Source organism: Carassius auratus, chromosome 41 (assembly GCF_003368295.1).
Source record: "Carassius auratus strain Wakin chromosome 41, ASM336829v1, whole genome shotgun sequence".
NCBI lineage: Eukaryota > Metazoa > Chordata > Actinopteri > Cypriniformes > Cyprinidae > Carassius > Carassius auratus.
The window spans coordinates 8,085,654-8,101,127 of NC_039283.1; the positions used below are offsets into that span (position 1 = coordinate 8,085,654).

General features: G+C 38.8%; 1 protein-coding gene across 4 annotated transcripts in view; it reads left to right on the plus strand.

Moving 5' to 3' along the window:
* The window catches only part of LOC113060027 (protein PTHB1-like), a 140,867-nt gene that overhangs the window by 60,963 nt on the left and 64,430 nt on the right, over positions 1-15,474 (plus strand). For all 4 annotated transcript variants that reach the window (XM_026228802.1, XM_026228801.1, XM_026228803.1 and 1 more), the window contains 2 exons: positions 62-234; positions 387-539. In XM_026228802.1, the coding sequence (XP_026084587.1) occupies positions 62-234; positions 387-539 (326 nt within the window). The remainder of the gene's footprint in view (positions 1-61; positions 235-386; positions 540-15,474) is intronic.

Sequence of the window (15,474 nt, forward strand, 5' to 3'; positions counted from 1 at the left end):
ACGGAGGGCTGATAGCACTGCTCTGTCTCTCTCTTTATATGAGTGTGTTGACTCTCCGCAGAGCGTTACAGGATCCAGAGCGAAAGCTTTGAGGATATCTGGCTGGTAGCCAAGGAGCTGGTGCAGCGTTTCGACCGCCACTTTGCCTCCCTTGGAGTCAAAGACTTTCGGAACAGCTTCACTGGACCAATTCCACTGCCTGAGTTCTTTGAGACAGTGGACCACCACTTTGAGGTGCGAAGTTCCTCACACGGTCACACGTTTTTAACAGATTCTTGGCTCTCTGTGCATATGGAAGCATAAAGTGTCATCCCGAATAAATACTGTATGACATTAAAAAATAGCCCTCTGAGTAATGTGTTTTCATTTTGTGGGAATATTTGTAGCTCCGTGTGAATGCTCAGAAGTATCAGGATTTGCTGTCGGAGCGAGCAGTCCAGTTCAGGGCCATCCAGCGCCGTCTACTGACCCGCTTTAAAGACAAAACCCCAGGGCCACTTCAAAACCTGGACACACTGATGGAGGGAACCTACCGCCAAGTAAGCACAATTAAATAAGTGAGATGAAAGTGAAATGAAGACACACTCGAGATTAAAAGGATAGTTCACCCAAAATTAAATTAAAATTTGCTGTTTTGCCAACTGGTGGTTGACTTGCTGCTGAAGCTCAGCCAGTTGTTCCTGTACCAATGGTATCACCTATTTGAAGCTCTCTCTGATGTGCTGTACTGTACATAATTGACAACCGAATGATGGGGAGTGTGGTGCTGCTGGACACCTGCCTGATGCCATATAGCATATATCGTGAGGTTACACTTGTGCCTGTCCTTGGCCTCCACCCACCATATCATACACTTCAGTGTTTGATTGAACCTCTCGACCAGACCACCTGTCTTCAGGTCGTAGGTGAGATGTACAGTAACCATCACAGGAATAATTACATTTTAAAATATATTCAAATAGAATTGAAAATTGTTTGAATATTCCTCAATAACACTGTTCTTACTGTATCACATAAATGCTGCCAGGATGTGCATACAACTTTTATCAAAAACATACAAAATCGTATTGACCCCAAACATTTGAACAATAGTGTACATTCTTAGCAATTAGATTTGGCTGGCATTAGAACAAGGCACTGCATGTCTGTTACCAAATTCTCTTTTCCGTTTGTGTATCAGCACTGCACGGTAGCTTTAAAAACTTGAATACACTGTTAAGTTGTTGAGATGCTTTTGCAATGACATGTTTTTTGTTAAATATCATGTTCATGTCACTTGTAGAACATAGATACGTCTCTATCCCTAACCCTAACTCATTTAGCATGTGATGCCATTGATGCTCTGGATGCTTGTGGGCAGATAAGATTTCACTAGCTCATTCCTTCTTTACCCCACTCTCATTCCTCCAATCATTTATTTGTGTGGATAAATCCCTTTATTTCTTTATTCAGGATCAACAAGAATTCTTGAGAAAAAGGTCTAGGGGGCACGTCTATGTTTCCCACAACTATTTTTCCTCATAAGAGAGCTTTAAAAAGGCTTCTGTATGTGTGTGTGTTTCACTGTGAGCTGTGTGGCTGCCTGTAATTAGCAGTTGAAAGGTGAAGGTGGCTGGCCAGTGAATGACAGCTCACTGCGGGGCCCCTGCACTCATAATGGGGGCCTCTCTCCAACAGCCTTGATTTATTTGAGCCCAAATGGAGTGCTAAACAGGGTAAATGCTGCTCAAAACTGATCCTCCTGTCTACATGAGCTCTGCCATTAATGGCCAATGGTCTGAGATCTGTAGGCATGAGGTTCCATGTACATGTGTCTGTTTAATGCCTGGGTCAAAAGGGACTCTCAGGTACTGCTTTTGTTTGTGTAACCTATGAAAGGCCTTAGGGAGTTCCTGTTTTTCTTCTCCTGCTCTTTTCCTTTTTCTCCCTCTTCATATACACCTCATTCATAGTCATGAAGGGCACAGGCACAAAGAAACATTGATGTAGGCAGCTTAGATTAGATCTGATTTCCAAAGCTTTACAGCCCAGTTCTTTGAGCCTTACAACAGTGACTTCCAGAACATATCATAATCATGCAAGTAAAATTTCTTGATTTATTGTTTTGTTTTGTTTGTTTGATCAAATTCATAAAAAGTCCAAAGACCCACCAAGAAGAACGACTATAACAAAAACTATATTAGTGTCCAAAACAACACAACATAACGTTCTGATTATAAGTAACATGCACTGCAGTTTTGTCATCTGGTGCTTTAAATGCTCCTTAAAATAGGATTGATTCTGACTTACTGTCAATGTTTTTATAGTTCAACAACTGGAAAAAAAAATATTCTCAAAGTGAATCAACCGATATTGTTACACTGCGACATTATTATTATAGTTGTGGGGTGGACATCCCTATTGAGTTAGAATAAGCACATTTATTATTATAGTTATCATCCTTGGTGTGAACAGGTGTTAATTTGTGTGTGGAAGTCTGTATACTAGACATGTAACAATTCACTCGTTTTCTCGATGCATCGATTACAAACCCTGATGATGTATATGCATCGATCTTGAAACATGATTTTTGAATCGTGAATCGGACTGCAATCAATTTAAAACGCTAAGAATCAAATGAATTGCGATTTCTATAGCAATTCGATGCTTTCAACATATATACACATTAAATTACTACACGCACAAATTAATGGAGACCTTGAATAGTGTTCGTGAATCGTGCCTCTAATCTGTCCTTCACATACTCCACTATTACCGCACGAGACTGTCACAGGATTGCGCTCGCGTGATGATCTCTCCTCGGGACGCGTGGCCAGCTATTTCAAAACTAAAGTGAAGTAGGTTTACTTGTGTGTAGTTTTTCAATGGCTCTCTGCATACTGATGGTGTTACATGAGCAGTCGAAAGCTGCTAATTTATTACATGGACGGAGAAGAAATGTGAAAAGTGTCTAAATCATACGCACAGTTCCATTGAATGATAAATTTGTTTTAATAATGCTGATGAACCGAATGTATAAAGGAAACTGTTAAAATAACCACATCATTAACATCGGCCCTGAAATAAGAGCGCAAGGTTTATCTGATAATCAGATGCATGAAAGTAGCGTTTGTTGCTTTAGCCACTGTTGGGAACGTTACTTTAAAAAAGTATTTAGTTATAGTTACTCACTACTTGTTCCAAAAAGTAACTGAGTTAGTAACTGAATTACTCTATAATAAAAGTAACTCTTTACCAGGGAAAGTAAATATTTGCGTTACTGTAAAAAAAAGAAAAAGAAAAAAAAAAGTTGCTATGTATTAAAGCATTTTATTTTGTGAAAATGAGATAGAGAAGTTTTCACACAGAAAGAGAAGTGATCTCGCTCTCATAGACGTGCCAAGCTTTATCTGCAGCTAAATTGAATAAAAGCAGAATGAACTGATGAAATGTTAAAGAAAAAAACACAATAAATAAATATAATTTATGAATGATGCAATGATGATCTGAGTAGGTGGGAAAGGCAGGAAGTAGAGTCAGAGCAGGTAAAGGTCTGGGACCAGTAAGACTGATAGACAATGCAACCAAACCCAGGCAAGGAAAGGCTAAATCGTGGTCAGTGGTGGACAGTTTTTGGTAGCTGGTAGGAATGGAGCACTAGGCGGACTGAATCAAAAAGGAGCTGACTTGAAGACCAGATGATTGGGCAAAGTAAAAGAAAATGGCAGAAACCAGAAAACCGACAAAAACCAGAAGAATGATTGTCAGGAATCAACAGGGGAATAGGGTGAAAAGGTGCAAGCACAAAGGCAAACAGCAATATGGCAGAAGACAGAAGGGCAATAAGTAGAGAGCAAACCAATCAAGTGAGAGAAAGGACAGGTGTTGCAGATTGTGCCGATAAGCTGATGCACAAAATGAAAATTCTAAATTTTAAATCAAGTTTATTTTACTCAAATATTAGCTAGGGCTGGGAATAGATTCAGATGTCCCGATTCGATTTTATTTTGATTCACAAGCTTATTGATTTGATTAGATTCTCGATTTCTTTTCATATATTTAATTTATACAATTTAGTGAATATAGTTTTAATACAAATGCTATTGAAATTTCTAAAAAATGAACAGCAAAAATCTGTTTACAAATGGTGAAATTAAGAGCCTCAGGCCTGTATATAAACCTTTTTTTTTTTCTTTTTTGTATAGGGTCCATTTTTATACAATAATATGCCCATATAAAATGTTCTTTAATTTTTCTGGTAATCACATAAAGGCATAAAACAATTTAATTTATCCTAATCAAATGAAAAACTCTTATTTTCTGGCAAACAAAGTACTGCACAACAGAGGATTGCTGTTAATATTAAAAAGAAAACAAATGTGATTATTCATTTAAAAATAAAGATTTATTAATATTTATTAGTAGTAGTAGTAGCAGTAGTAGTAATAGCATTGTTGTTAGTCTTAAGACTGCTAAATAGTAATATATTTTTGACAGTTTTTTCATGTTTAAATAAACTTTTATTTTGACGGGTTTCCGTGAGGAACTTGCAGCTGTTGTGTATGTGTTATGATGGTAGTTTTGTCCATTTAAACAGTAAAATTCTAATGAAGTGACTCTCAGAGTAGCATCATAGTGAGACGACAGAGGTTAAAAACACTGTGAGTGTCGTCTGTGCTTGTGTAAACAAAACTGTACGTTGCAGCATCAGCCGTTCATTCATCCATGGCGGAAATTATCGCGTGTTTACGCGTGATGTCAAATGCTTTTACAGATTAGTAATATTACTATAGAATTTTACCTGAGCATGGCAAATCACGCTTTGTTCTTGGTTTTTGTCAACAGTATTTCCACCATTATTTGCACTGAATGTGACAGGCTTTCTGCTGTTACATTGCGCAATGTAAATAATAGGGTGGAGAAGCCTAATGAAAATAATCACATTAATCAGATCTTTTTTTAAATGTATGCTGAAATAAATATTGGAAAAGATCGATTCATGGCTTTTGGGAATCTATATAGGATCGACTTAATTTAAAAAAAAAAAACGATTAATCAAAAAAAGTTTTTTTTTTTTTTGCTCAGCCCTAATATTAGCTCAGTGTGAAATGTATACTCTTTACTGTCTGGGAGGCATTCAGTAGGACCACCTGTAGCCTTTGGCACACAGTCAGTCATTACAGCTGCTTGGGATTTTGGTTTTATTCACCATTAACCAAGATTCCGGTTTTGGGTTGAAGCAGTTAGCATAACGCTTGAGTGCCTGCCAGTTTTTCAGTCCTCTTACAGGAGGTGCTGGGAAAAAGAGCTGGCATTTATGCACCTCAGTTTTTTCAGTAGAGTCGGAATACCGTCCCTTTCACATTTTGTTTTTTGAAGTACACTTACATCTGGCAAGGTGCCAGTAACAATTTATTACTATGTTGTCAGGGTTACTGGGATAATAGTGAACAACATCTATTGCACTGAGACAGATGATTCAAGATTTTTTTTATTTGTCACATACACAATTATATAGAGCATATATAACCAGCAGTGAAATGTGAGTCAGGTCCACTCCATGGACAGTGCAATTATTAAAGAAAACACACAGATAAAAATATACATAAATATAGCTATGAAAGAATTAAATAAAAGTAAACAATAAAAATATAAGAATAGAATATACAAAAGATGTATATTGTAGAATTAAATATAAAAAGCAAAATAATGTGCATGAAAGTAAACTGTAGTCTTAAATATTAAGATACACAGGGATGTACAATGTGCATATGTGCATTATACTGTAGTATTAAATATTAAGATACACAGGAATCAGAATCAGAATCAGAATGAGCTTTATTGCCAGGTATGTTTACACATACGAGGAATTTGTTTTCGTGACAGAAGCTCCGCAGTACAACAGAATGACAGCGTCAGAACATAAAACACATAATAAAAGAATAAAAAATACAAATAAGTAGATAGTGAATGACAATATACAAATGACAATTGTAGGCAGGTATATTACAAAATGCAGTTATGTATGTACATATATATTGTGTGCAAAATTTAAGTGTATACTAAGTATGTATGTTAGATAAATAAAGTGTATGTGTATATAAATATAAAGTGTAGTGTGTTCGCCGTTATCATAAGCTATTCATAAGATGGATTGCCTGAGGGAAGAAACTGGTCCTGTGTCTGGTCGTTCTAGTGCTCAGTGCTCTGTAGCGTCGACCAGATGGCAACAGTTCAAAGAGGGAGTGTGCTGGATGTGAGGGGTCCAGAGTGATTTTGACAGCCCTTTTTCTCACTCTGGATAAGTACAGTTCTTGAATAGATGGGAGAGTTGAACCGATGATTCGCTCAGCAGTCCGGACTACCCTCTGTAGTCTTCTGAGGTCAGATTTAGAAGCTGAGCTGAACCAGACAGTTACTGAAGTGCAGAGGATGGATTGAATGATGGTGGAGTAGAACTATTTCAGCAGCTCTTGTGGCAGGTTAAACTTCCTCAGCTGGCGGAGGAAGTACAACCTCTGCTGGGCCTTTTTCACAATGGAGTCAATGTGAATGTCCCACTTCACGTCCTGAGAGATGGTGGTTCCCAGGAACCTGAATGACTCCACTGCAGTCACAGTGCTGTTCATGATGGTGAGTGGGGGGAGTGCGGGGGGGGTTTCTCCTGAAGTCCACGATCATCTCCACTGTTTTGAGGGTGTTAAGCTCCAGGTTGTTGAGAGTGCACCAGACAGCCAGCTCTTTTACCTCCTGTCTGTAAGCAGACTCGTCCTGAATGAGGCCGATGAGTGTGGTGTCGTCTGCAAACTTCAGGAGCTTGACAGAGGGGTCCTTAGATGTGCAATCGTTGGTGTACTGGGAGAAGAGCAGTGGGGAGAGAACGCAGCCCTGGGGAGCTCCGGTGCTGATTGTATGGGTGCTGGATGTGTATTTTCCCAGCCTCACTAGCTGTTGCCTGTCTGTCAGGAAGCTGTTGATCCACTGACAGACGGAGGTGGGCACGGAGAGCTGATTTAGTTTGGGCAGGAGGAGGTTTGGGATGATCGTGTTGAAGGCCGAGCTGAAGTCCACAAACAGGATCCTCACATAAGTCCCCGGTCTGTCTAGGTGTTGCAGAACATAATGCAGTCCAATGTTTACTGCATCGTCCACAGACCTGTTTGCTCTGTAGGCAAACTGAAGAGGATCCAGCAAGGGCCCAGGGGGGCCAGCACCAGTTTTTCAAATGACTTCATGACTACAGACGTTAGAGCCACAGGCCTGTAGTCATTTAGTCCTGTAATTTTGGGTTTCTTAGGGATGGGGATGATGGTGGAACGTTTGAAGCATGAAGGGACTTCGCACAGCTCCAGCGATCTGTTGAAAATCCGTGTGAAGATGGGGGCCAGCTGGTCAGCACAGGATTTCAGACAGGCTGGTGTAACACAATCTGGGCCTGGTGCTTTTTTCCTTTTCTGCTTCCGGAAGACCTGGCGCACCGCATCCTCGCTGATCTGAATTGCAGGTGCCCCACCTGAGAGGGGGGATGCAGGAGGTGTGAAAGTGAGAGTGCTTGATTGGAGAGGTGTTCAGGATGGGTTGCAGGAGCTGTTAATGGTGTGAACGGTTGTTTGGAGAGGCATTTGGGGCTGGTTGCAGGAGTTGTGAAGGGTGTGAATGGTACAAGAGGCAAACAGGTAGACACTGTCAGTGTGTCTATGTGACGTAGTGAATGATAAAGATCTTACTGATAAAGTGAACATTAAGTGGAGACATGTAGATGTTAAGAGGCTGGTTTTGAGTTTAGGAGCCTGATGGCCTGAGTCTCTCGGTTTTTGCCATCAGGCTACGGAAGTGCTTACCAGATGGCAGCAAAGTGAAATATAGGGCTGCTTCTGTCTCTTCATGAAGTCCACAATCAGTTCTTTAGTTTTGCTCACATACAGAGAGAGACAGTTGTCCTGGCACCATGATGTTAATTTCTTTACCTCATCCAAGTATGCGGTCTCGTTATTGTTGTGAATGGGGCCCAGAACCACAGTATCATCAGCAAATTTTTATTATAGATGTTGGAGCTGTGCGAAGACACGCAGTTATGTGTATAAAGAGAGTAGAGCAGGGGACTCAGGACACAGCCTTGTGGGGCTCCTATGTTCAGGGTGATGGAGTTGGAGGTGTACTGGCCTACTTTCACCACTTGAGGTCTTCCAGTGAGGAAATCAAGAATACAGTTGCAGAGTGAAGAATTCAGGCCGAGGTCTATGAGTTTAGAAGCTAGCTTTATTGGGACTGTAGTATTAAAAGCTGAGCCATAGTTGATAAATAGCAGCCTTACATAGTTCCTATTATTGCTGTCAATGTGTGTGAGAGTAGAGTGCAGGATGGGAGAGATGGCATCATCAGTGGATCTGTTTGGGCTGAAGAGGGTCTAAAGTATCCGGGATGGAGGATCAGATGACGTTTTTAACCAGTCCCTCAAAGACATTCATGACTATTGATGTAAGGGCAACTGGACGACAGTCATTCAGACAAGAGGGTTTATTGTTCTTAGGCACAGGGATGATTTTTTTGAATGAGTTGGGAACGACCGATGTAGCAAGAGACTTATTAAAAATGGATGTAAACAAACCAGCGAGCTGATCAGGGCAGGACCGCAGAACATGGCCAGCAATCCCATTAGGTCCGGCTGCTTTCCTTACATTCACTCACTTTAGTGCCCTCCGAACCTCGTCCTCTGACACAGTGATCACATGATTATCGCTGCTCTGACTGCCGCTTCCTGATGTGCTGATCAGCAGACTTGCGGTGCTTAGATTGCTTTCAAAGTGCTTTCTAAGTTTTTAGCTCGTCAGCCAGCGATGGATCTGCTTTCACCTCTGCAGAGGATTTATTTACAAAGGCACAGATGGTCCTTAGTCCTTGCCACATGCGTCAGGAGTCATTTAGCTGGAAATGTGAATCTATGCGATCCCTGTATCTGTGTTTGGCGGCTCTTACTGCGCGTCAGAGAGCATAGCACGATGCTTTGTACTCGCTCGTGTTTCCCGACAGAAGACCGGCATTGTATGCAGCGTATCAGGATGGATGAATGGATACTTCAATTTCTGTATTTCAGTTGATGACATTGGTAATTGTCAATTTTCCAGGGTGTGTTCTTTATTTTATTTATTTATGTATTTATTTATTTTTTCTCAATAGGCAGAGGTTGACCCAACTTCAGGTAGCCTATATGGCTGTAGCCTAAGTATAATGTTAGTGTAGCCTAATCTCTTAACAACGCACATCATAAACCGCCTTTTAGGCAAGTACCAGATAAAGGGTGTCATGTCATAAAATATTTTTAATTAGGGTTGCATCGATCTGATACTCTGGATCGGTATTGACTCCGATACTGGCATTTTCTGCAGATTGGGTATCGGTCAGACGAGACCGATCAAAATCCGATATTGTGCGTATACTATTCTGTGTTATTGTTGAGCCCCACGAAAGGCACAAAAATATTATAAAGCACCAAAACGTTTTCGTGCAAATAATTCATGTGTTCTGAAGCTGTTTCATAATTCCATGTGAGGTACAGATTAATATTGAAGTCAGTAAATTCAAGTCCACATAAATGTTTCTTTCTGTTGTGGCTGTCTGTCATCCTCCATCAGCAATCAAACTGCGTGTCACGTTCAGTTACTACAATCAAAACGATGAAACTTTCTTCAAGAGCGCAAAGTAACTGAGGTTTAAAACTGTTCAAAGAAAAGCCTCATTAAACTAACTCACAGATTTAATATACTACGTATCAATATCTCTTCCCTTTTATACTAGTCATGTCCTGTTTGCGAACGAATTGTTCGATTTAACCGGTTCTTCTTAGTGAACCGGTTGAACCAGTTCACCAAATCGGAATGAATCATTTGAACCTGTTCGCGTCTCCAGTAAAAATTAATCCACAAATTACTTAAGTTATTTACTTTTTTAAAATGGATGACACTTCCTCTTTGTCAAAATAAACCAATATCGCTGAGTAATTAATTTATTAATAAATTACTATTAGTAATTTAATTTATTAATAAATTACTGACTGAACTGCTGTGAAGAGAGAACTGAAGATGAACACGAGCAGAGCAGCATGTGTGTTGAACAAACTTTTCTACAGTATGTTGACTCGGAGGGCTGTGTAGCCTGCACACTGTGACTCCGTGTTGTTTCAAGCTCATCATTCTGCGCACGGGATGCACATAAGCGCTCTGTGCCACTCTATATCGGTGCCTTCAATATTATAATACTTTTATGCCCAATCAAAGATTAATAATAGCCTTTCTTATTTTGTCCTATCCCATTTTGCTGCCTGTATTAGTGTGCTATAAATTTAAAAGAGACGTCTTTTGGATTTCTATATAAATGTATATACTTGTTTTTTCATGAATGTGTTTTACAACAATACAAAGAGCAATGTGTAACATTTTACCAGATTTTTTAGACTTATTCACTTTTATTTGTAAATAAAGTATTTCACTAGATTTAATAAAATTGTGCGCCTGTGAGTTTTCTAGAATCTAGAGTATCTTTTGCTGCTGAATTATCCACTAACCTAGTTTTTAATAGTATTTTTTGTCATAGATTATATATATATTTTTCCATTTGTTATTTTTCATTAAAATTAAGTTGTATATATGTAGTAGAATGTGATTAATGATCAGGTCAACACAGTGAAGTATAGAAATTCTACATTAATTTAAAAAAGAAAACCTGTGTTGTATCGGATTGGATCAGTATCGGCAGACACTCAGAATTTTCGGGATCGGATTGGCTCTGAAAAAAATGGTATTGTTGCATCCCTATTTTTAATATGATCCAGTGATACAGTGTAAAATAATATTATTGTGTAGGCTACATAAATATGAAAAATGTAATGGTGGCTAGTCATTGCGTGTATTAGAATTAGGCTACCTATTTGCAATTCAACCTATGACTACTTATAATGATGAATGAAATTCTACTTCATCCCATTCCTTCATAACCTCGGGAAGCTTTGGTGGATTCCTGCTTGTCCCGTAGATGATCTGCTCGCACGCTTCAACTTCCCGCACGAGCAGATTGGTTTCTTCGCTTGAGAAGCGTTCAGCTTTTCCGCCAACAAATTCCGCCATGTAAATAGCGATCCACAATGGCACGGGCGCATCTCGCTCTTAAAGGTTATGGGAGATGGCACTCTGATTGGTTTATTGAACGTTACGCCCATAACTTTTTAAGAGAATAGGGACAACCCATTCCAAAAATGTGCCCTGGCGCACGGACCGGTTTTCTGTCATTAACAAAATGGATATGGTAAGCAAAAATGGATCTGGATACACCCTGAGTGCACAGGTGCCGTGTGCTTTACACTTCGTGTTTAGATAGTTAAAATAGGGCCTTGAAGCTGTATATACACACTGTATGATGATGAATCTGAATCTCTTACTTGCATTGTATGGCCATCTGCACTTTGTTGTTAATGATGAGAAAATTTGCTAGAGTGCAGAATAAAGTCAGTCAGTGATCACATGTCCTGAAATAAACTTCTGTGTTTTAGGGATTACTCATCTGCATGCTTTTGATTGGCTATTGCATTCATAAAGTCTACGGAATTGTGTGTGATTGGCTAAAATGTGCAACACTGTAAAAAAACAAAAAAAACCAAAAAAAAAAAACATGTTGATGCAACATCTAAATGCATGATGGAGATCTAAATTAAATTTAGCAATTGACACTTTTAATTTTTAATTTTTTTTCAACTCAACAATACATTTTGGCCAAATTCACTGCCCTTTCGTTATGTTCGTGGATTAAAACATCCACTAAATTAAACTGCTGTAATTAAAATGTATCAGATAAATATTGGTTAAATTTTATTTTTGCACAAATCTATTGATCAACCTCAGTCCTGATCAAAAATACCAAATGTTTATTTTAAAAAAGCCATGATTTTAACTTTTTAAAGGATAACTAAACCTCTGGTCAGAGCCTGACTCCACCCACTGGCAATATTTGAAAAATGCTGAAAAGTGGGCAGAGCACAGCAGAGACCCGCAGTGACAGATTGATTGACAGCTGCTGTCAGAGTCGCTAAAATGGAGAGTGACTGTAGTGACACAAGTACCTTTGCAACAGAGCGTTTATTTGAAGTAGAGAATGTCGAGGTGTCTGTGGACACAGGGCCAGGGCCTGAGCCATATCAATTCGAGCCGATGGCTCAAACTGCGGTCTTAACTCCTGCATCGCGATCAGCACTGCATTGCTTTTCAGCGCGAGCTGTCTGGAGAAGCCCATTTCCACCTCCATTGCGTTGGAGAAGCAATCCTGCTTAAAATGCAGTTTGCACACTCTAGCTCTAGGCGGGAACTCACGGTCTTCCAGGCCAAGTGCATGCAAACACTGGCGCCTAATTTTTAAGTCTGCTGGAAAACTATGCAGTCCAGCAGTGCTGTTGCAACCAGCAACACTACAGCTACGAACCATCCTGACCACTGTAAATAAATTTACGCTAACTTTAAGCTATCCTAACTGATGCAATACTATGCTACTAACCATGCTTCTAACAATACTAACGTTACACTAACAACTATGCTAATTAACTACATAGGCTACTTGAAATAATCTAAATAACTATATAAATGCTATGCTAAATAGGTGCTAAAATACTCTATCCTGATCGTTTTCAATACTCGCAACTCCAACTCCTGACTCACTACAATGATTTTGACGGAAAAAGATTGTTTTATATGCCAAGGGCGTGGTAGCTTGTACCAAGGGCGTGGTGAGCTTACCTCACCTGCCACCGCTTACATCAACCATCAAGCGTACCAACGCAAACATCCAAAAAAAAAAAGAAAAAATCAACTGCAGTAGCCACCGTTCAACCTGAACAGGGCAGCTCTCAGACGTTTTCACCATATATTGTAGAATTAAAACACTTTATACTCAAATGTCAAAAAAGTTACTTGAATCAGTGAACAACACTAATAAAGCCCCATTCTTACAGATCATTGGTTTAAATTTTAATTTAATTTAAATTTTAAATTTAATTTTAGTATCATAAATTATGTCACTGATTTGGGGGAAAAACACACAAAATGACTTATTTTCAATATAAAAAGTGATTGTGGACTGGATCTTTTTTTTTTACCTTTTATAACAGTCTTGGGCATGTCAAAGATTAGTAACAACATTGGCTTTGATGCATTGTTAGTTTTTGTGCAGCATTAGATTTCTATTTTTTGTTCGTGGCTGTTTTGCCCCATTGACTTCCTGTATAATGACATTTTTTGATTGCAAAGCCATGACACCATATGATCATTCATTCTTGATTGTTGGTGGTTTTCCCTGTTGCGATTGTTTTTTTGTTTTTTACAGCTGATCACTAGGTCGGACCATTAACCCTTTAGATAGGCCTGTGCAAAAAAAAGTTTCTGGCTTGTATGTGAAGTTATATGGAGTACATTAGCAATTATAGTGTTTGTGTGTGTGTGAGAGATTCTTGATTGTTGGTGGTTTTCCCTGTTGGGAAGAAGTAAAATTTGTTATTTTTTTACAGTTGATTACTAGGTGGGACCGTTAACCCTTTATAACCGGATGTGTCGGCGCCGACACAATTTACAATGCTATATTCATGTTATCATAACTTAACCAACTCTTTGCACTATGAAATAGTCAAATTACTCCTAATAGTAGACAGTTTACGCTTTATGACAATATGTAGCTTATTATGGTAATTGCATGCTTTCCATGGGCAAATCACAGCGGCTTTCTTGGAGAGGGGGAAGGGTGGATTTGAAGCGGGAGATACGGAGCACAGCAGGTTGGAAAGTTAGAGAGTGCCAAATATCATTAAAAAAGGACAAAAACATGGTGAAGAAAGGATTTACAAGGTAGGAAGCGATCGTTTTGATCTTTGGTGACACCTGGGTGGAGGTTGAGCATGACTCTTCAGACCCTGAGTCTGTGTATTCAGATGTTGAGATGTTGAGAAAAACAAATATTTATCTGATATATTTTTACAGCAGATTAATTTAGTGGATGTTTTCATCCGGAACATAATGAAAGGGTAGTAAATTTGAACAACGCACAAGGGTTAATTTTCACTTTATTCGCGACAGCAGTAATAGATTTAGTTTAATTGTGCATTTTGACCCAAGTCCCCATTAATTTCCAATCTGTGGCCAGAGGAACACAAAGCCTCGTCCAGCTTTACATATGCTCCAGCTGTTACACTCAGAATTGTAGAATAATAATGAATTATTATTTGATCTTGAGAAACTTTGAATAAATAGATTAGATATCTTAATTCTCAATCAGTAATTATTTTTTATTTTGAATAAAATAACGAGACATATTCAGTCACATTTGCTCCCCTTTGTTTTTTAACAAAGGGCTCCGCTACTCGACATCCTTTACTGAATGGCTTTATTACTCTTCACACATTTATTTATGTTATTTTGATAGAAACATAATTTCTATTCATTTCCATTAATTGTGCGATCTGATGAGAATGAAATTCAAGTACTGTCTGCCTTGCCTTTTTATGGGATTGATGACTCGTAGACAGATGCTTTTGACAGAGAGACAGAGAGTTTTGAGGAGAAACATTGTATTAATCCATACCGTCATGCTGCTGTTATTGTAAAAAGCCCTCCTGGATTAAAGGCGCCTGTACCAGGATCACGTGTCCATGATGCGAATATCACAAAGTGGGAGCGCTGACAGCAAAAGTCCATTTATGATTTTATTGTTTTCAGTGTCATGATGCAGCGTTTTACTTGGCAGTGTTTGAAAAATACTTTTATTTTTGCTGTTTTATATGGCCTGTTGATTTAGCAGCATAACCCTGGGGAATGTTTTTTATCTCCACCAGACATAGGGGGTGGAGGAAATCCCCTCTGCAAATTACCATCAAATTACCTTCATAAAATCCAAAAAATATTAATTTAATGTGCTTTTTATCTTCAACCCTAAAGTACAAGTTAGCAGAATTCTTCAGGCTGAATCTAAACCCAAAATCAAAAGGTTTCTACAACGTATGTGGCCCCCTTGTCTACTGTTGATTCTGACTTAAAGCTTGTATTATCTGCACTCCAAGCTGTTGTGTGACTCCTGTGAGCCAAAAAAAAAAAATAAATAATACACACTGAGCAGAAGATGCAACTCTACAAACAAACAATAGATTTTCATCTATGCATAATGCCAAACCTCTATTTGCTGCTTGTATGTAAGAGAGGGTTTAGACAGAGAGGAACTATTATTGTGGATTCTTTGTTGCATTAAATTTGTACAAAATGTAATTTGCATGTAGAGTGTGTAACATTTCTTGTCTTTTTGCTTATTTTAGGCAGTACATTAATTGATTTTACATTGAGGAGGAGGGTAGTTTTAAGGTGTGGTGCTGGCTAAATAAAATATACTTGTTAAATGTCTCTAGATGCATTGCATTGCTCAGGAACAGTGGTCTGCAAGAGACATGAACTGCAATGGGGTATTAGTGAATTGTTA